This window comes from Bombus vancouverensis, chromosome 14, assembly GCF_051014615.1.
Source record: "Bombus vancouverensis nearcticus chromosome 14, iyBomVanc1_principal, whole genome shotgun sequence".
NCBI classification, from domain to species: Eukaryota; Metazoa; Arthropoda; class Insecta; order Hymenoptera; family Apidae; genus Bombus; species Bombus vancouverensis.
Window position 1 is genome coordinate 6148233 of NC_134924.1, and position 20982 is coordinate 6169214.

The following is a 20982-nucleotide window of genomic DNA, read 5'->3' on the forward strand; positions in this document are numbered from 1 at the left end:
TGCAAACTATACAAAAAAGTAACCTCAATGTGATCAGTATATAAATAATAATTATTAATGATATAGTATCTTAAAATATTCATATTTTAGAGTAATAATTACATTTTATGGACAAATGTATTTAAATAAATGGGTGCATAAAATAGACTGTTTTATTTTAAATATCTAACTTAGATCCAGAAATTATATTTTAATAAATAAGCAATGGCAGATATAAATAATGAGAAAGACAGCAAATTTAAAACAGAATCTGTTGATCACTCTGCAACAGAATGTTGCAAGAATTGTGGACATTTATGTGATCCATACAGTAAACCAGCATTATGTTGCAATGAATGTTTAGGAAAGATCCATATAGAATGTTTAAAACGTGGGAGCGTTCCAGTATCATTTATAGGGGATGTATTTTTTGACTTGACTTGTTTCCATTGTAGTCCTTTTGGTGAAGAAATAGTAGCACGTAATAGGATGCCTTGGCTGAATGTAATTATATTAACATTATATAATTTACGTGAAAAGTCAAGTGGTATTAGTAAAAGAGGATACTTTCATTGGAAATCTGACATTAGTACATTTGTAGATCGTAACTGGGATTGTTTGTTCAAGAAAACAGTGTAAGATATTGTACTGGAAAGCTGACCAAAATTGAGATTCATCATAAAATCTATATATGTAATTTAATTTTTATTATTTTTTAGTAAAAGGAAGAAGAATTGGATTGGTACAATATCTGGAACTCTTTCTCATTATAGCGGAATTTTTTTTAAATCGGGAACTACAGAATTGGGAGAATCTGGATGGTGGAGACTGATAGACAATGATCCTCCTGAAGTTCTTATTGCTAAAAGTAATCAACAATACCTATAATTTTCATCTAACATAGTTATATAATATTCAAAGATTATTTATATTTTTTAATTATAGATGAAAAAATGATATTGGATCGTAAAAAACAAGTTGGTAATCAAGTAAAAACAGCAAGTAAATTACATGTTAGTCCAACTCCATCAGAATCAAGTATTTCAGTTGGGGAGGATAACAGTTATGGAAATGGATCAACAAAGAATCAAGATTGTCCTGCATATTCACAAGCATATGTTCAACCTGATAAAACATTATTTGATCTTTTACTTGAAGAAGATGAGCTAAATAGTATGTACTTGTACAATATAGGTGAAATACAATATAGAAAATTCTATAATATTAATACAACATTAATATTATTTGACTTTAGATATGGAAATTGAAGATGATATAATGTCTACTGAACAAAGTGATACACCATCATTGTCTGATTTAATAAGAGACTGTCAGTATCAAACCAATAATTTTCACTTTTCACAATTATTGGATGATTTTACATCAGAATGGACATCTACTACAGATGCTGTATCAGAAAATCTTAATATTAAAACAGATCAGATAAAGGAAGATGAAGAAGATGAACAATACGAAGAAGATAGTAATGATAGTTTAAGTTCTACTCAAGAACAACCACCCGTTTCTTTATTTAAGATTACGCGACGACGCCCATGGCCCTGGCAGAAAAATCACACTAATAGTATATATATCTTTTATCATATATTTACAATATAATTCATTTCCAATAATTATTTTCAAATATCATTTTAGAAGAAAAGATTCCACGTATGACACATCAGGAAGAAGCATATTTATTACAACAAGTTAATAAATCGACTCTTAATTCTGCACCCTCAGAGATCAGACGATTTTATCGAAAACTAGCTGTACGAAAATTAAAACGAGAATATGGTTTACCAATACTGGATATTGATAATTTTGGTTTTAAGACAGAAATACTTGAGAAACCTTTAAAAGATTCTGGCAGAGTTTTGGATCGATTTTTTGGCGATGATCTAAGTTTGTTTGAACAAAGACTACAAGGATACAATGAACCCACATCTGTGCATAGTCCATACACAAATAGACTTTTAAAACCATTTATAAGAAGAGATACTTCATGCCGTCCTTTATGGGTGAAAGTAATGGAAGAGCTTCGTGTTAAAGTCAATAAATCTAATCCTAAATGGAAAGCACCGCCGACAGCGCCGATTGATTACTCATATGTGAGGCCTCAGCACATTCCCGCGATTAATAGTCTGTGTAGCCAATTCTTTTGGCCGGGCATTGATTGTGAGTGAACACAACGATTATATAATGGTTTGATGCAAGATTATCTTTTATAAAAAAATTTATATAAAAAATTCTTATGTTTTCAGTGACAGAGTGCTTGCAGTACCCTGACTTTAGCTGTGTGGTTTTGTACAAAAAGTTAATTATAGGATTTGCAATTTTAGTTCCCGATGTTGGTTACAACGAAGCTTACATATCATTTTTTCTAACTCGTCCTGAATGGCGTAGATCTGGCATAGGAACATTTATGCTGTATCATTTAATCCAAACGTGTATGGGCAAAGATGTTACGTTACACGTTTCAGCTACTAACCCAGCGTTAATTTTATATCAGAAATTCGGTTTTAAAGTAGAAGAATTTGTTCAAGATTTTTATGACAAATACATGCCACCGAATTCACGAGAATGTAGACACGCGCTGTTCTTACGATTGAGCAGATAAATACATATATTGAATAGTGTATTTGTTGTGCATATATGAAATACACGTGATGCTAATTAAATCAATTTGACTTTCGTGTAATGATGTATGTAATGTATATATAAACAATAATACGTTTATTTGTTACGTACAAAGGAATATTTTCGATTTTGTACGGGATATGAACTATACTATGTAAATATTCGTACAATAAATGCAATCTTAATAAATTTATTTTAAAAATTATCAAATTATTTGTTCCACATGATAATGCAGTACGCTCCTTATAGGATTAATTATAATTTCTGCAGAGGAAAGTGAAATGGAATTTGTACAAATGGCCAGTACTATTAACTTACTATTAAAAATATAAATTATTAAGTACTATTAAAAAAAAAACTATAGTTTCTCTTCTAGCAAAAACAAATCTCAGTTATTATTGCATCTTGTATAATTATTATTATATTACAGAATTCAACAGTTGGCGCAACTAATAAAATAATGATCCATATACTATTTTATCGATTATAAAAATTCATTCGATGGTAATATTTAAATGTCCTCAAACTTCATAAATGCATTATATGTATGTATGCATAGAATTAATATCCACAATTACGTTCATCAAGTATATCAATAGCATACTCGGCTAAGTTCAGATCGTAACGAGAACAATATTTCACTTATCTTTTTCCGTCCAATAGAGTTAAATGTGCAAAATTATTGTTATTTGCCAAAGTAATATAAACTTTATTCAATATATATTGCTAGTATATTATTTACTGAATATATCGTTTATTTATCATGGTGTCGATATTACGTTTCATAAAGCGCGCGCGATTTTCGGTCGCGTTTTCGATCTATAACTAGGAGTGGGGATTACTGACGTCATTAAATAAGTGCTACGGAACTGCCGTCGACCCATTCTCGAAAGTTCCGGAAGCCACTAGAAGGAAAGTTTGTATATATGGACTGCACAGCTTACGCGACACTTTAGTACGTAAAGAGAGGTGTTAAATGTTGTTTCATCCAATCTGTCAGAAACAAACATTTCATCAAACTGCATAACGTTTTTTCAGAAATCTCAGTGAATTTAGTGCCAATTGGATTTTCTAATTTATCAAGCGATAACAAGAACAGCAACGGTAAGTGTCGAATGAAAATCATCAACGATAAATACTACCGTAGGGTGTTCCTTGGATTCTGTCAGATGTTCGTGAGGAAATAAAATGGGCGATCCGCGATGGGGAGTCATTCGAGTATATTCGTAGCATAATTTTATGATAGATAAATGCTTCAAGGTGGAGATTAGGGAAGCCATCGTGGACACAGTAGAATTTATTTTTACGCTGCTCGCAATCGTTGCACGTTTGTAGAAGCGGACACGTTCGTCGCTTGTACGCGCTCATCATTGCCAGAAATAGATATCGGTGAAATACATACGTGGGTGTGCGTTAGAGAGACATCCATACTTCTTTTCTCGAGAATATGCGAAAAAATGGCAGATCATTGGCATTATCGTATTTAGTACCTATATACCATTGTTCAGTCTCCGTCTCTCGATAGTTGGGAGAACGGAACAGGTTTTCTACTCTTGTGCTTTTACCAGTTTAATTCGATAATAAATGCTATCTGATATAAAACCAACTGTTCTTCAAACTTTCAAATTTCCAGAGTTATGTAGCCTTTTCACAATTACTTGTTTTCTCGATTGCAAAACCTATACGTCATATAATAGTAGTATTAGTACTAGGATGCAAAGTTTGACCGTACCGTAAAAGATTTCGATAAAGCACTCAAGATTTCGTTTGATAAATTTTTGTAGACATTTCGTTAGTCTAAATCAATAACCTCCAATACAATTATGTAAAGTTATGTAAATAGAAAAGTAAGATGGAACTGAAAAATGATTTTGATATATGTATATAATAAAAAAGAATATATTTTGTATTTCCTAAAGTGATTTGTAAAAGACAAAAACAGTTCTTTGTGTTGTATGACGTCGAATCGTACTTGAAACTTCAGAAAGAGCCGCACTTTTATGGTCACGTTGCGTTAAACATCGTTTCCCAAATCGTCGATATAGAACATTATACGGACCCTCGAAAAACGTGTTTTGCAATGATGTAATATTTCACTTGGATCACACATTGTTATGTATGTAATGTTCGCGATATATGCAACAGTATAATTTTGAATAGAATGTAATATGTATGATATACTTTCCATAAAAAAATAACTTACAAAATGCTTCATATATGTCATAAATCTACTTATAGTTTAATAGAAAACAATTTAAGTAAATTGAAGTAATTTCTTATAATTAGATGATATAATGATTTAGAAAAATACCATAAAAAGGGATCAATGAAATGTAATTTGATAATTGTAAATAAAAGACAATAAATTGATTCTTTGTTTCAACAAATTTGTATTTTTCATTTTTACACAAACAATATATCAATCTTCCTTTTATTTAAATTGTTCCAGATCTGTAACCAATGGGGAAAGATTACTATAAAATATTAGGCATAAGCAAAATTGCCAGTGACGATGAGATCAAAAAAGCCTACAGAAAGTTAGCTTTAAAGTATCATCCTGATAAAAACAGGAGTGCTGGGGCAGAGGAGAAGTTCAAGGAAATAGCTGAAGCTTATGAAGTACTTTCTGATGCTAAAAAGAGGGAAGTATATGACAAGTTTGGAGAGGAAGGATTAAAGGGAGGAGCTGGAACAGCAGGAGGAGGTGGCGGTGGCACGACATATACTTTCCATGGAGATCCAAAAGCAACGTTTGCTCAATTCTTTGGTTCTGCTAGTCCTTTCCAAACATTTTTTGAATTTGGAGGCCCTATAGGAAACCGGGTTTTCACTTTCCACGATGATGATATGGACATAGACGATCCACTTGGATTGGGAGTTGGACCACAACGTCAAGGTCAAGGTGGAGCTTTTAGGTCACATTCTTTCAACTTTGTGGGGTCTAATTCTGGCAGAGGAGGCAATAAAGACCGCGCTCAAGACCCTGCTATCGAGCATGATCTGTATATCAGCTTAGAAGAGATTCTACGTGGTTGTACAAAGAAAATGAAAATCTCCAAACGAGTTGTTCAGCCAGATGGTTCTACCAAAAAAGAAGACAAGGTTCTCACAATTAATGTAAAACCTGGATGGAAAGCTGGCACTAAGATAACGTTCCAAAAAGAAGGTGACCAGGGCCGTGGAAAGGTTCCAGCAGATATTGTTTTCATCATCAGAGATAAACCACATCCTCTTTTTAGAAGGGAAGGAAGTGATATACGATACACTTGCAAACTAAGTCTGAAACAAGCTTTATGCGGTACTATCATTGAAGTTCCTACGCTTACTGGCGAAAAAATCAACTTAAATTTGACAAGAGAAATTGTAAAACCCAATATGGTTAGGAGGATTCAGGGTCATGGCCTACCATTCCCAAAGGAACCATCAAGGAAAGGTGATCTCCTGGTCTCATTCGACATCAAATTTCCTGACACATTAACGCAAAGTGCGAGGGACATATTGTACGATACTCTACCGAATTGAACACAGAATTGAGAACGAAAAAAAGCATGGATAATTGTCATCACAACGACAGTCCTCTAATCGTCCCAATTGACGAGAATAAACACTCGTGTACGTTCTAGTACATAAATGCGTGGTTAGAGAGCTGTGAACAAATATTTGTTGAGACGATGCAAATAATAACTTTATCTTCTAGCTAGGAAAATGTGGTTTTCGATTAGTCAAATGTAAATCAGATTTTTGATTTGGGTTTAGGCAAATTTATGTTTGTTATAATTCGAAAGAGTAAAACAAATGACCATTGCTTTCGTAGTGCAGTGAAACGTATTTTGCCTTTACATGCGGGAAGAAAGATCCTAAAATATTGAATAAGACCGAATATATTTACGTTAAGTTATATGATTTAACAGTGCGAGTCCGTTAGAATGCAGCTCTGTATGAATGTGACTTGCTTAATTTTGTTTATTCTGTACATTCAGAGTATGTATTATGTATACAATTATGGTGAATGAATGCGTTTGCGTATGCGTATATGGTCTGTAAGTATTCTTTAATGTAAATGTGTCTAGTGTGCCTGGTTTGTGTGAACGGTAAATCTGCGGAAGTATGACAAATTGCCACCATCATTGTGTTCCAATCATCTTATTTTGCCTTTTGTTCTCTTATTCCATCATTCATATATATATTGTAATTTGGTTCTTTCCCATTTTCAATGAATTACAAGTACGTACATAGATACGTAAGTATATAGTAGAACAAATTAAATTTGTATATTCAAACAACAAATTGTACCTTGCTCATTAATTTCCTTCAATTTCACGGTGACTGGATGGAGGTTTTTGTCATATGAAAGCACATGTATGTATAAACAACTATTTGTAATATCGAGCTGATTGTTTTCTTATGTAACGCGTTTTCTTAATTTTAATGGTTGGTTAATTATTTGTACGCTAAAATAATATCGATACAATTAAGTGACACGATTTTGTATTTTTATTCAATCCTTTTGTCTCATGATCGCTCCTACGCTGGATATAACATCGGGACACTCCTAAAATAGACAGCGAAGTAGATGACGTCATCGTCCTATCTCCCGAGGCCTGAGATACTTTCACATACAATTGCGTAGTGAAACAGTAGAATTTCTGTGTAAATATGCATATACATATATATTCACGTATGAGGTTTACACCCTTCATTTTTCTACGTGTGTTTCTCATACCTACATACATATGTATATTGGTGTATAATTTATTGGTATATTTATATTTATACTGCATTATATAAAGTAGGGAATACGATTGAATAATAATGAGGAGAACACTTGAACACTTTGCTTTTAATATTAATAATTCGAATTCTCTTAGAAACTTTTCTTTTTCTTTCTTTTTTATCGATCTTTTTTACATTAATCAGTAATTAGACTTGATATCGTTATCTTATCAATCACCTATGTTAAAGATTGACACGATAAAGAAATACTTCAATAACTATAATTTATCAAAATTAGATGAAGGTACTGAAATCAATAAAAAAATACTTAACAAAAATAAATAAAAGAGTTAGACAAAATGAAAAAAAATTATTCTCTTATCCGATACGATGACTCAAAGGAAGTTTCTTCCGTTGGTTTCATCAGTTCTACGTAATCTTTATCGATCCACTCATCCTCGTCTGGCGGAAACCCAATACCGTACGACAAGGAAGTCAAGAGGGGCAACCCGTCGGGGCCCAGGCTCAAATACTTAATCACCTGATTGTCAAGACGAAGCCTTCCGGCGTGTGCATTTTGAGGGCCGAACTCAATGTCGTCGTTCCTCTGTCGATCATTTTGCAGCGTTTTATCGGAACGAATACTCTCTGGTAGACAGTGGTGCTGGCGACAAAAATAATTTTGTCCCTCCTCGACATGACACCATGTCCCATCTGGAAAGTATGGGTCAAGGCCAAGGTCGTTTAATTCCACGCGCGGCGTGTAATAAGATGCTATGTCTTTTCGCCGACAGAATATAGCGCAGGCCATCCATGGCCTTTCGCGTTCGTGCGGCGCTTGTAGCCCGCCACCCTTCGCATCCAATTCTGGCAATCTTTCGCTGAACTCTCCGCACCTCAGTGCCGCGAACTCGCTCATGCTCTTGCGCTTCTTCTTGCATAGATTATCGTCTTTGCAAAGAACTACGTCATAGTGCAATCCTTGGCAACCGGTTTCTGTGTTCTTTGGCATTGGCCTGTCGCAGTATCGTCGTCTAGTTTGAGCGCCGGTCGATTTCATCAAGCATCCACTTTTACAGGACCCTGTTTTCCATTCACTCCATCCTCCCTGTTGAATAAAATCGGGGTACATTTGTAGGGCGTTTTTACATTCACCACCGCGGCACTCTTTGCCTGGTGCACAGTAAGTTCCATCTAGAGCAGGTCCAGCGAAATAGTATCCGTTTCTATGCGGAGTCTTACACTGTAGCGACTCGCAGACTTTATACAACGTGGCTACAGTAGCGTCTTTATCGCGGAGTAGCACTTCACATTGTCTTTTAGCGGTCCATTCTCTGCCTGGTAGATTGAAGAACTTGCTGTGATCCAATCGACTGCTTATAGGTGAAGTTGGCCTGTCTTTCAGACAGGGTTTCGTATATGGAAGATTTTGAACCACATCGCGACTGCATTCTGACCAAGCGGTCTCGCCATTGATACCTCTACTAGGAGACATTATGTAGCCATCCCTTGGACACGTGTTTCCAACCGAATCGTGATGCATCCCTAAACTTTTTAGGAGAGAATCGTTAATCAATGTTATCCAGATATTTCTTCTTAACATTTTTGTAGGAAAATGTCGTTTAAGTTCGTTCGTGTTGAGAGATTTCAAAAATTAGAGAAGAGAACTAGATTAAGAGAACGAATGAACTTACTTATGTCCGATTTCGTGAGCTGCTATATAAACAGACGTGAACCCTGCCGATGGAAATGGTTTTCCAAATTGATTCGTCACGCCTAACTCAGCAATAACGCAAGAATATTGTTTGATGCACAATCCACCTACTACTGCCAGACCCATAGTGGCACTATTTTTTTGCCCAGCCTCCACAACATAGAAATCCAAACCAGAAACGTACAAACCCATGTCCCAATGATCAGGATGAAATTCATCCTCCGGATTCTCCTTCATCGCGTAATTGCAAAAAGAATCCAATAATTTTCCTCGTTCGCCATCGTGATGCGGTAGAACACGTGGCTGTTTTTGCATAATCTCCAATCTAACGAGGGAAATATCGATTGCAATTCCTAAACTGGGATGATGATAAATTGCCTGTACACCGTTTACGTAAGCTAATAGCATGTCGATGATCTTCTCGTCGTTCTTATCAAAAAATGGTGAAAAGATATTGTAGCCAGTCTCGTCAAAGAACAATGCCAATTCTAATGTCAAAGCATCGTTTATGTTATTTCTGTTGACATTTTCAAATGGTTCTCTGATCTCATTTCCATCTGTTAAATAATTATGAAGTTGAGTAGAATAATCTGAATCATCTTCGAAAAACGTGAAAGAACTGTAAGTTCTTCTGACGATATGAGGCTCTCCCAACATTTCTGAACGTCGTCGTATGTAATGATCATGGAAAAATGAGATATCCTGACTCTGAAGCGGTGTAATCTCTAATGTGGTGTTATTTAGAAAAATGAGACCATGCTGTGATAAAAAAGCGCTTGTTTTACGAAATGTCTTTCTTTTTAATGTTTCGGAATTTCAATACTGACCACACCATGCTCTCCACAAAGACTCACAGCAGCGGAACTAAGATCATCTCGATGAAGGTAATGACACGAGATTGGTTTACTAAGCTCTAACTCTTCCATGATATCTGTATCGCTGTGCTTCCAAATTTTAAATTGAGGTGCTGTGATTTTATCGTTTCTGTGTAACATTAGTTCAACCGATTGGTCGAACGCTTTGAAGCTTAGAGGCATCTGTAATTTACCGATGAAGTAACTTATAACGTACAATGATGTTAGCTTTATAGAAGGAATATTATTAATCTAATAAACTATATTAATAAAATTATTTTACTATAAAACTTATTTTGAAAATGTCGCGTTTTTTAATTTGCGTATCGCATGCAAATTACAAAAAGGCAAGTGTTGACTTTAATCCAATGCGCATACAGTGAACGTGCAAATTTTGTAAATTATATACGTATATAAAAATAAAGATGTTGCAATAGATAACTACCTCTGCGCTATCTTCCGCATTCCATAATGGCAATAAAACAATTTCAATGTCCTGCATGTTTCGAGCGTAAGCTAATCGGAATAAAAGCAGTAGAACAGTTTCTAATACGAAGGCCATGGTGCACGTTATAAAATTCAAGTTCAAGTACATAGAAGAGCGACAAACTTGTTCTTATATACGCGCGTGAGTGCATGGGTTGCGAAACCCGTATATCATTTATCTTTTGCAAAAGCATAATATATATACAATACGAGATGCATGCTGGCACCTGTATTGCCAATGTCATTGACACTGAGATTTGAATGAATTATGTAATAATAATGTAGGAGTTCTACGTGAATGTTCATCGAGGTGCATAGGAAACGGAATTCATAGGAAGTTGATAACTTTTTTTTGTCGTAAATACCGTTTTCTATATAACTTACATGTATACATTAAATGATAGTACAGAATATACAGCTTCTTTTTTTTTTAATGAACGTGATAATAGCATTGTCAATGGAACGATTAAAGATTTAATAAATTAAGATAAAAATGTGGTATATTTCAATGCATTGGTTACTCGATGTACAAAACAGATACTGTATGAAATATAATCTGTTCAGGTAGAACTTTGTACTTTGTTGCATTATATCTACAGATACTGTTTACATCTGTTTCTCGGTTCTATAAAATCGTGTTATGATCATTTCTTGTGTATATATGTATATTTCAACCATTGTTCGCTCACGCAGCAAATCAACGAATTACCCTAACAAACCTACTAACGTGTCCTTTCGTTTACAACAAAAGTGTGTATTATTGCATAGATAACAATTAACATAATCAGGCAACATCGTAATAAATTTCTTTTACCCCCATTGATATACGCTTAAAAATGCATTTATCATTCTATACTGTTTTTCTCTCTTATTACCTCAACAAAATGGTAACAATACAACATCGGTATTATTTTCATTTTATCACCATTCCTTAAGTTTCGTTTTGTTCTTCTTCTTTTATTACTGCAGTGATAAATCACGCAAATGGAAGGTAGGAATGAAAGAGAAAATATGCTTGTTACAAAAACCTTAGTATTAAAATATTTCAATAGAAACAATAAATAATAATAATGATCAATAATAAAATTAAAGAAGTTTTTCGGCAGTGTATATAACATGCTAAACTTGGCAGGTGCCTACATCGTTATTTAATTATATCGTACTAATGTATAAGAGGATTATTAAATAATTTGATAACTAATTACAATCATGTACGAGGAGTGGTCGATTTTCTTCTAAACTCCATTTTGTTTTCTTTTTTCTTACATTTCAATTGTTGACAGTTACTCGGTTGTTCCTTTCTCTCATTTTTACAAACTTTCTGCTATATTTACGACACAATGACTAAAAAATCTTTTATACAATGTAGATGCGCGTATTTTTTAAAAGGTACGTCGCATTTTATTTACACGTCGAATCTCGTATTCACCAGCGAGATTATTTCAAGTCTGATCAAACTCTGCTGGGAAAATTTCTTTACTTAAACTCTCATGGAGAGGTCGTTCTTTGGATTATTTTGCACAATCTTAAAAATCAGTGGCTAAATTTGTGCCAAAAAAAGAAACAAAAACAAAAAAGAAAGATGAGTTAGATTTAACTTGCGGTTAGTGAAATGACTATTCTTCGCTGTCTGTCGTCATATTCGTTTATGAGCAACAGTGAACACTTCGATAACTGCATCCTCCGGAAACAATTGGGGGATACAGAGCTGCGTATAAAATATGCAGCGAATATTTGCTACGAACACACATAGGTTTTGGTAGCTTCTTTTCTTCCCTTTTTGTGAGCTAGTTACGTTAGCTACGACGCCCATAATATATGTTAGATTTTTTACACAGCACTTTTCTTTAACTTACTACATTTTATATGTGATAGTCACATACCATAATTATAGACGAATCCATTTACAAATTGTTTAACTTTTCCTTTTCTTTTTTTTTACGGAATATAATCTCTATGGTATTAGCATATATTTTATGAAGGCAAACACATTCTCACCGTATGTCCATATATCAAATCGACAATGATTATCTTCTAAATTGTTTTTTTTCTTTCATCAAAAAATGTAGTAGTTAATATTAACTTCAAATGCTTATCAGTGAGTAATGTATAACAGCGTCTTTGACGTTCTTCGGTACTTCACGTTTTAATATACGCGTGAGTATACAGTTAAATATTAAATAGATTTTACTATCGAAATGTAGCATTCCGAAAAAATTTCATAATACTTTTAGCCTTGTGATCAAGGCCTCCGTTAAATAAATAAATATTTGGATGAAACATATAAAAGGCAAATTATAGAACATCTCACTTCACTGAGTCATTTCTTATTCTTTAGTCCAAAGGAAAAAAATAATTAAAGAAGAAAAATTTTTAAGTCGAATACAAGTACCACTTCGAACTGAATCACAAAAAGTGTCTTATACTGCAACAATATACATGTATGTTCCAAAATAATTTAGAATTGTCTTAAACGCTACATTACGAAGAGCAAAAAGGAAAGCAGAAAATAATATTTCTACTATGAAATGAAATAATACACGAATAAAACTCTATTTATCTGAATCCACGTAGAAACAAACAGTTCAGTTCAATTGCAGTTATGCAGTTCACTGACTCTTCCTACTACCTACGATTTCATTCAAATAATATGATTTCATACTCATGGATAAATAGAACGTAAATAAAACTCGGATACATAGAATCGCTAAATAAAGCTTCGTCGCAAAGATGGTGTTCGATAAATGGAGTTTTATTGCATCTGTAAATAAAGAAATATAGACTTGCATTCAACTTATTTCTGTCAATCAAACCATAAGGTACAACCCGTTAAAAAGCTTAACATACTAGCTTATGAAGACACGCTGTATAAAAAATTGATTAAGATTGTTCGTCATTCGAAGGCCATTGTCCTGAATGATTCCAATCCCAATCCTTGCCTTTAGGACGAAACTTACTGGTACTCCCAGAGTTGTTCCAATCTCTATGAAAAAACTTTTTCTTAAAATGATGTCGTTCCGGATCTGGATGACGTTGATATTTTAGAGGCACCGAAGATGTGCTACTGCTACTACTGCTGTTACTGCTCGTACTACTACTGTTGGAGGGATTCGGTGGGCGAGGACTGGTCGGTGAAGGTGTACGTGGAGGTCCCAGTGCTTCATCTGGCGACGGAATCACCGGTGGAGGTCCCGTCACCGTGCTGTCCGATCCTAAACCGCTGTCAGGACTTGTATTTACTCCCTCTGTAGATCTTCTTCGCTTGTCCAACTCCGTCGACGCGAATGCAACCAATCTATCAAATCCAGAACTGATACGATCTTGCCAATCCGCTTCTCCGTCTGCAAAATGAACTCCACTTAGATACACTGCTTACACGCTCTAAGACGGTACAACGTATTTTCATAAAAATAAGCCAATAACCCTTTTCAATAATCGTACAGTAAAGTATATTTGTATAATTGTAATTGTTACTTTGTCATTACTTATATGCACTATGCACATACGTGTTAAATCATAGTTATTGTGTAATAAAACGATTCTATTGGTAAAATAGTATATTATCTGTATTGTGTATGGAGATAGTAAATATTATTTTAAAGATAGTGTATAAAAAGCAGTACTGCTTGAAATATAGTTGTCATTAAAGATAAATGCTACGATGTAAATGTTCATCATGTAATTAGTAAGTGTCATTTGTTTTATTTTTGTTATGCAAATAAAAAATATGTGCGATATTTATCATGTACAGTACCTTGTAAAATCCACTTCATCTTTTCTTGTACAACGCATATAACTACTCAATGAAAGAAACACTACATTAATCGCATTTTATATATTATGCTATCATGCAGAAAAGCATGCACCAAAAATTACAAAAACCCATCAAGTAAAGATACAGTATTTTTATATAAATTTAACATGCTCCATCTGTTCTTAAGTTCCTTGTTATGCATAAGTAGGCTGTAAATTGTGAAATAACCTTTATTATTGTTTTTACCAAAAAAATTTCTTGAGTCTGGCTTATTTTCATGGAAAATTTATTATATTATATAGATAATATGTCTAATATTTATATAATATAAAAAATATATAAGAAAGCTAAAAATCTAAATCTGCATTTTATCGAATGGCTGTAATAACACTAATATAAAAAAGGAATTTTGGACAACTCCTGTGGGATAACTCACCAGCAACCACGAACCAACCCACAGGCAGCCGTACTTTTTGATTTCTCCCTCTGAATGTGTCTCAATCTCTAATAAAACAAGCTTCAAGGGTTGTGAGTGAGATTGAGTATGTGACAGACAGATCTAACCAACAAACAGCTACAGTGCATCTAACAAATACAGCAAACAACAACAAAAATAAATATAAATAAAGATCAAGTACCAGCTCCATAAGATAAGGGAAACCATAGACAATGATTGTAAACCATTAGTGCATAAAAAAACTAATAAAAGGTGCGTAGCAGAAATTAATACGATAGTATCTTAAGAAAGATAAAGCAAGGTGTTTAGAGTATAGGTTCTATATAGTAAAGATTTAGAGTATTGATGAGTAGAGCAAATACACTTTGTGTACAGTAAAGTCAAAATGCTAATTGTGGAATGTAAAAGGGAAATATTTGCATTAATTTCAAGATATTTTTTTCCATTTTGTTGCTGGATTGATAACTTGTATTGCTATTTTATATTGCTGTGATCACATTGTAAAAATTAGTCTTTAGTATTTAGAAATATTTCAAAATTTCAAATATACTCATATTTTTTCTTACAGCCAGTGTGAAAAGCATATTTTAAAACTTAGATATATACATTCCAAAGCATTTCCTACTCTAATACTTTGACAGAATGCATAATAGAAGGAGTAAAATTGAAATATAGAACGTTCTGCTCACCGTCATCGCCAATACCATTTCGTTGTCTCTGCGTTGTCATTTGGGGCTCATCAACTAGCGGCGTGGACGTATTAGAATGTGGTTCCACAAGAGGACTCAATGGCGCTCCGCTTGTGCTTACTGATGATACCACTGCCTCTGTTTTTAGTGACATCGAAGGTTGTGATTGACAAATGGCTGTCACCATACCATTTGTTGTTGTACTGCCATTATTGTTGCTACTGGTTGCATATCGAGGATATGGTTGAAATCTATTACGATAGAACTATATGGGTCAAATCACTTTTCCTAACACAAAAGAAAGGAAAAGGAAAACTAAATAAAATTTTAATACCTTCTATTTGTAGTCAGTATTGGCTCGGTTTTTGTGTTGTGATTATTTAAAATACGAGCATGTAAAGATGCAGCTAATCCTTCTACTGGCAAAAGCTCGCCGTTTGATGTTGCCTGTGATGTATGTAATGGTGGTGGCGGATGGGCCTGTGTGAGTGACTGAGAAGGATTGTCAGAGAAATACGATTCATGATACGGTTTGATATCTGCACGAGGTAACTGGACTGGTGTGTATCTAAATAAGGAAAAATGAATTATAAAATAGAACTTCTAATTTATAAGAACACAATTACTGCTAGATAAGCGTATAATATAATACCTTTGTGGTTGTGTTACTGGAGTAAATAACACAGATGATCTTGAAGTAGTGGTAGGAGTACATGTTGAAATGGCAGAAGAAGTTGGAGCGTAACTTGCTACGTGCGCCAGAGTTGATAAGCCAGCATCACCTTCTGCACTAGCTGGTCTACTGATAGGAGAATATACATTTTCTGGCCTTACAATTGCGCTCATATCAACAGCAGCATTTATTATAGATTGGTTGGATATTTCTAGCGTTCTCTCTATTTCTCCACTGACTAAATCACCGATTGTTCTAGTGCCGAGCAATCCATTTCCTCCTGTTACAATACGATTATCATGACTCGATTGCCTCGAGTCGATTGTTGGCCTATCAGATGGTGTTAAATGAGAGGAAAGACGTTCTTGAGAGAGGTGACGACGAAGTGCTAACTTCGCAGGTGAAACCTATAGAAAAATGGTTTACATATTAGATAAAATAATTGAGATAAAATTATTATAATATTACCTGTGTATAATCAGGAGTAGAAACATTTTGTGGCAATGCAATTCGTTTTCTATCTTGCTCAGTCTGATTTTGTAATTGCACCTGTAGTTGCATTTGTTGTTGCTTATTTCTATTTTGCTGATCTTCATTTAAAACACTCGTAATGATACTCTTTAATCTATCTTCGAAATTTGCAACCCTAGGAGGTTCCTGAGTTCTATTTGTTGTCTCCTTATTATTTATTTGCGATTGTGAGGATGAAATGGATGGTGAAGTAGTAGAAAAACTGAGAGATGCTTGTGGCAGTCTGGTTCTAGAATTAGTACTGGTATTAGTATTTTGTCTGTTTAATATTCGGCCAGCTTCTATTTGTCTGCCGGTTTCCAAGATCTTTTGCGCTAATATTTCTGGATTATTTTCCTGTATTTTCCCAATATCAGGAACATCAGGCCATTCTTGCGATCTAGAACGTCCTTCTCTATTTTTTCGTGACGATCCGCTCTTTCCATTTTGCTGCTGATGATGATGTTGACTTTGCGAGTGTTTAGAACCTAGTGCCTCTCTTTGTTGCTGAGCTATTGCAGCAACTTGTTTTTCATTACTTGCTCTTTCCAGAACATTTAGTTCATGTTCCAATTTGGATACCTGTAAATTTATTAGAACTCAATTTATGTATTTAAACATTTGTTTGTATTTAATTGTATAGTATATATTTTAATAATAAAAATGATAATAAGAACATTCTACCAACCTGACAATGTAATCTTTTACGTTGAGACAAAGTTGCAGAAATTTCTTTCAATATGTAATCCTGAGTAAGTGGTTGTGATGGATTTGATATGCTATTCGTATTTGTGAGACTACTATACTTTTCTTGTAATTCTTGATGTCTAAGCGCAGTTAATCTCGATTGTTCATTTTCCATAGATCCAACCTGGGCCTGTAGCTTACTTGCTTTAGCTTGCAACTGTTTGTGTCTAAGAACTATCTCCTTAGCCTTTGCAAGTAAATCTCCAGGCGATGTCGCATTTATACCTAACTCGGTCATTCTTGCTTTTAAAAGTGCTACACTATCATCAATTAATACCTTTATTTGTTTTTCTAATTGCGCCGCTCTCGATTGTAACTTTGAATTTCTTTCTCTTTCTTTTGCAATATCTGTATTGACTGACACTCTGTACGAAGGAGTTCTCATTGATTCTAACATGAGCATAAATTGGTCCCTGCGTACGAAAATGTATTTGTATAAAGAAATACGTATACAAACAGCATACATATATGTATATTTTACAGAAAGCAAAGATACCTGTACAAGTCCAAAAGTATTTGTAATGCGTACGGAGTGGCGGACGGAGCAGGTGGTATACTAAGTTCTTCATGCACAGAGGTGGAATGTGACTGTAATGAAAGTGATAATGAAGACAGCTGTTGATCCACGCAACCGGGTGCGGGCGGTGGTTTCTTTCCCAAAGCTTGTGGAGATGTACTCAGTAATGTTTGACTATGCAATAAGTCCAAACCAGAAATATTAATTGCTTTCTTGGGCTTTGATTTCTTCACGCCTCTTCCCCTCTGTCTCCCTCTAGCTGGGGGTCTTATACTATTTGATTTTCTATTTAGTTTTCTACGGATCTTATTTGATTGCCGACGATTTTTAATGTTATTCTCATCTGCATCAGAATCGCTATTCGTTCCTTGTTGCTCCGAATGATTCGGGCTTTCTAACTGCCTCGAAAGATCCCGTTTAGCTCTATCACCTCTCTCACCTCTATTTGTAACCTTATTATTATTGTTGGCAGTGTTGTTTATCACAGAATCAGAATTTTCGTCGCCACCTTGTTTGTTATTCTTTAAACGGTGGAAATAACGTTCTAACTTAGTACGATCAATTACATGTAAATAATAAGATACCGGTTTACCAGTCCACGAGACAGAACCCTTTAGTGGTGACATCTCTGATACATGCATTATTGTACCAATATCTGTAAATAAAAAAGATATGTTTGTGATGTAGCACGTATATTGCGTCTTTTATAAAAATATGATACATTACCACTGAGATTTCTATCCGTTATGCGAAAGTTGAGGGGGCAAAATGATTTTGACGATACGATTCGTGCTCCATCCCGTAAATCAGCAAATCGTTCTTTCAGTTGATGGTCCACCGTTGGGCCGAATGCAAAATTATTAACAAACACTATCGTAGCTCCAGTAATGCTTTCACGATGTTCATCAGCTAAAAAATCGCCTTTTACCAAACGATATTCACCGCATCTTTTCCCATACCAATTCAACCATTTACGAAAGTTTACTTCCATACTCTAATATTTGACAAAAATAAGACTTGTACAGATAATATTAATTATTAATTCAACAGTACCGTCTCCAAAATATCTTAAAGAAGTAATGTACCTGTGCATATCTTGATGGTACATCAGCTCTTTCAACTCCAATACAAATTTTGCATAAAGTTGCTGCAGCCATTTGAAGAACCACTTGCCCAACTCCAGATCCCAAGTCAACAAATACATCATCTTCTGTTACATCAATTTGATCAATCATTTGACACACAAGTTCATAACTAGTTTCTCCATACACTTCTGGTGAAAATGGCTCATACTGATTTAATTTGTCTGGTTCCACTACTGCTTGATTATATGTTTGCTGAAGTATATGCCTAAGTAAACCTCGACTAGGTCTTTTATTCAATCTTTGAGATGGTAAACTAGTGCCTTTCTCCTATGTCAAATTATGCTCAATTATTATAAATAAATTATGGATTTAATTAAATATAACTAATTATTTTACTTACCAGTTGAACTAAACTATCAATTGCTCTATTAAATTTGTCACATAAATTTTTCATACTTTCATAATCTCTTGTGTCATAATCACATAAAATGTTATTTTCTAATGGTAGCTTTAGATCTGGCAAATCCTCACAAACCCATCTCATTGTTTCAACAACATCAAGTGCACCATCATGACGATCCTATAATTAATTAATAAAATCCATTTGATTCTCTTTCAAATATATAATTTTCATAAACATTATGTAAAATTCTGTTTCATCTTTTCCTTTTTTAATAAACTTATTCAGTAACTTAAACATAAATATAAAAATATTTTTTATCTGTCAATATTTTCCAACTTTAGAATTTATACCCTAAATATATTTTATAAAACCATATACAAAAGAATGTATAGGAAATAGAGAATATGTTATATACTAATGAAGATTTATAACCTGCAATAAGGATGACCTCCTATTTGAGATTTCCTACTGTCATAAATCAGTATCCTTTGATTTATGACTCTAATACAAATGTTTTTAAATGTATTTAAACAAATAAATGTCTACAAATTAAAGTCAATAAAATAATCATTATAACATCAAAATTATATTACTACATTTGTAATTTAACACAGATAACTTATAATTTATGACAATATCCATATTTTATTATTATCTTTATTTACAATAAAGAAACGATTAACCTACAATAAATAATTTATACGAGGAATTTAAAGGAAACTATTTTGTTTGGAAAAACCAAAGAATCATTTTTTTCTCTACATACATATGTACACAGAGTATACAGTGAACAATTAAGAACCTCATATATAATAACAAATAATTACAAATAAATACACGATGTAGAGAATTCGATAATTAAAAAAACTTTCCGACAGAGTAAAATAAACGTGACAACGAGATGAAATAAAGGTGGGAAAAAATCGCGTCGTGCGGTACATATACGATCAGCTGTGAGAGTGAGGGATAAAAGACAGGTCACGTACCAGCATTTTATGTATTTCCAACAATATCACGTAGTATTTCCCAAAGATAGAACAATCACAAGTACGTAATTAGGAAGGTCCACTACTCACAGATCCGGATCCGGAGGTAAGGGGCCATTGATAGACGATCGGTTCTGCTCCGGCTGGCGAGTGCAGGCGCAGCTCCATTTTAGCAGGCCCGTCGTCCTCGTCCCCGTCGTCGTCGCCTTCCACTTCTTTAGTAAGTCGTTTCTTTCGAAAGCCCAGCTCAGGATCGTGTGTGACGTAACCACTTGGATTAACCGTTCGGTGGAGGATCGTGGTCGCTCGTCCTCCCCGCACTAGGACACTACCACCACGTAGACGACGCTCGCGGATCCCCCCGCTCTGCGGTTACATCGCCAGACATGAAAAGACACGAAGGGCCACCTCCAGCGACCGTCAATCCACGAGGGCAATCGTTAGTCCAAAAGGCAAGCATCCAACATTCGACGCGACGATGGGGAGGACGAAATGGAGCACGCCAAAACGGCCACCGAAAGGAACACGGAACACGAGGCGCACAACAGAAAAACACTGACAGACTATTGTGCTACTCGAGAAACAGCGGTTTGGGGGGGGATGACGACATCAAAACATGGCGTCATGTCTCTTCCTTCTACCGTATCGTGCTCGTGCGGCAGCACATCCGGGTGTTCCGCGCTAACTTACTTTACTGCGCATGCGCCTCTGGAACCGTTGAACTTTCGACCGCGGATACAACTTTCTTGTTGTGTTGTTATTATTTCACATTTTTTTT

The 20982-nt window shown here is 34.6% G+C and overlaps 4 protein-coding genes across 7 annotated transcripts; 2 read left to right on the plus strand and 2 right to left on the minus strand.

Annotated features, from left to right (window-relative positions):
* Nucleotide 1: 1 nt before the first annotated feature.
* On the plus strand, nucleotides 2-2818 carry Atac2 (Ada2a-containing complex component 2). Its single transcript, XM_033335568.2, has 6 exons — nucleotides 2-614; nucleotides 699-847; nucleotides 925-1152; nucleotides 1235-1561; nucleotides 1633-2154; nucleotides 2241-2818. Exons 1-6 carry the CDS (start codon nucleotides 205-207, stop codon nucleotides 2594-2596), a joined length of 1992 nt encoding a protein of 663 aa, XP_033191459.1. The 5' UTR covers nucleotides 2-204; the 3' UTR covers nucleotides 2597-2818.
* A 643-nt stretch (nucleotides 2819-3461) lies between these two features.
* Nucleotides 3462-7097, plus strand: LOC117157527 (dnaJ protein homolog 1). The gene is made up of 3 exons (XM_076624306.1): nucleotides 3462-3571; nucleotides 3655-3720; nucleotides 5066-7097. The coding sequence occupies exon 3, from the start codon at nucleotides 5077-5079 to the stop codon at nucleotides 6136-6138; it is 1062 nt and encodes a 353-aa protein (XP_076480421.1). The 5' UTR covers nucleotides 3462-3571; nucleotides 3655-3720; nucleotides 5066-5076; the 3' UTR covers nucleotides 6139-7097.
* stl (ADAMTS metallopeptidase stall) lies at nucleotides 6023-10735 on the minus strand. The gene is made up of 4 exons (XM_033335598.2): nucleotides 10343-10735; nucleotides 9871-10080; nucleotides 9024-9802; nucleotides 6023-8879 (listed from the first exon to the last, which is right to left on the minus strand). Exons 1-4 carry the CDS (start codon nucleotides 10490-10492, stop codon nucleotides 7700-7702), a joined length of 2319 nt encoding a protein of 772 aa, XP_033191489.2. The 5' UTR covers nucleotides 10493-10735; the 3' UTR covers nucleotides 6023-7699.
* A 130-nt stretch (nucleotides 10736-10865) lies between these two features.
* gpp (DOT1 like histone lysine methyltransferase grappa) lies at nucleotides 10866-20774 on the minus strand. Of its 4 annotated transcripts, none has more exons than XR_004464294.2 (12): nucleotides 20295-20774; nucleotides 19216-19395; nucleotides 18816-19142; nucleotides 18457-18724; nucleotides 17710-18385; nucleotides 17155-17626; nucleotides 16425-17048; nucleotides 15936-16363; nucleotides 15618-15851; nucleotides 15284-15534; nucleotides 14574-14722; nucleotides 13584-13724 (listed from the first exon to the last, which is right to left on the minus strand). XR_004464294.2 is itself a non-coding variant. In XM_033335572.2 (11 exons), the coding sequence occupies exons 1-11, from the start codon at nucleotides 20370-20372 to the stop codon at nucleotides 13264-13266; spliced, it is 3969 nt and encodes a 1322-aa protein (XP_033191463.2). In that variant the 5' UTR covers nucleotides 20373-20773; the 3' UTR covers nucleotides 10866-13263. The 4 variants fall into 4 exon arrangements, 2 of the variants coding, with proteins under 2 accessions (XP_033191463.2, XP_033191462.2); XR_013060072.1 differs by lacking the exon at nucleotides 13584-13724 and adding an exon at nucleotides 13731-14346; XM_033335572.2 differs by lacking the exon at nucleotides 14574-14722 and having other exon boundaries at nucleotides 10866-13724; nucleotides 15284-15504; nucleotides 20295-20773.
* Nucleotides 20775-20982: the final 208 nt, after the last annotated feature.

What these genes read in the sequence shown, in the direction of transcription:
- Atac2 (XM_033335568.2), top strand. Translation starts at nt 205, where the DNA reads ATGGCAGATATAAATAATGAGAAAGACAGCAAATTTAAAACAGAATCT. An exon ending in GCAGAAAAATCACACTAATA is followed by an intron (nt 1,562 to 1,632) that starts GTATATATATCT and finishes ATATCATTTTAG; the next exon opens with AAGAAAAGATTCCACGTATG. An exon ending in CTTTTGGCCGGGCATTGATT is followed by an intron (nt 2,155 to 2,240) that starts GTGAGTGAACAC and finishes TTATGTTTTCAG; the next exon opens with TGACAGAGTGCTTGCAGTAC.
- gpp (XM_033335571.2), bottom strand. Translation starts at nt 20,372, where the DNA reads ATGGAGCTGCGCCTGCACTCGCCAGCCGGAGCAGAACCGATCGTCTAT. An exon ending in TTACCTCCGGATCCGGATCT is followed by an intron (nt 19,396 to 20,294) that starts GTGAGTAGTGGA and finishes AATTAATTATAG; the next exon opens with GATCGTCATGATGGTGCACT. An exon ending in AACGGATAGAAATCTCAGTG is followed by an intron (nt 18,386 to 18,456) that starts GTAATGTATCAT and finishes TTTTATTTACAG; the next exon opens with ATATTGGTACAATAATGCAT.
- stl (XM_033335598.2), bottom strand. Translation starts at nt 10,492, where the DNA reads ATGTACTTGAACTTGAATTTTATAACGTGCACCATGGCCTTCGTATTA. An exon ending in ATGCGGAAGATAGCGCAGAG is followed by an intron (nt 10,081 to 10,342) that starts GTAGTTATCTAT and finishes GGTAAATTACAG; the next exon opens with ATGCCTCTAAGCTTCAAAGC. An exon ending in GCTCACGAAATCGGACATAA is followed by an intron (nt 8,880 to 9,023) that starts GTAAGTTCATTC and finishes TCTCCTAAAAAG; the next exon opens with TTTAGGGATGCATCACGATT.
- LOC117157527 (XM_076624306.1), top strand. Translation starts at nt 5,077, where the DNA reads ATGGGGAAAGATTACTATAAAATATTAGGCATAAGCAAAATTGCCAGT.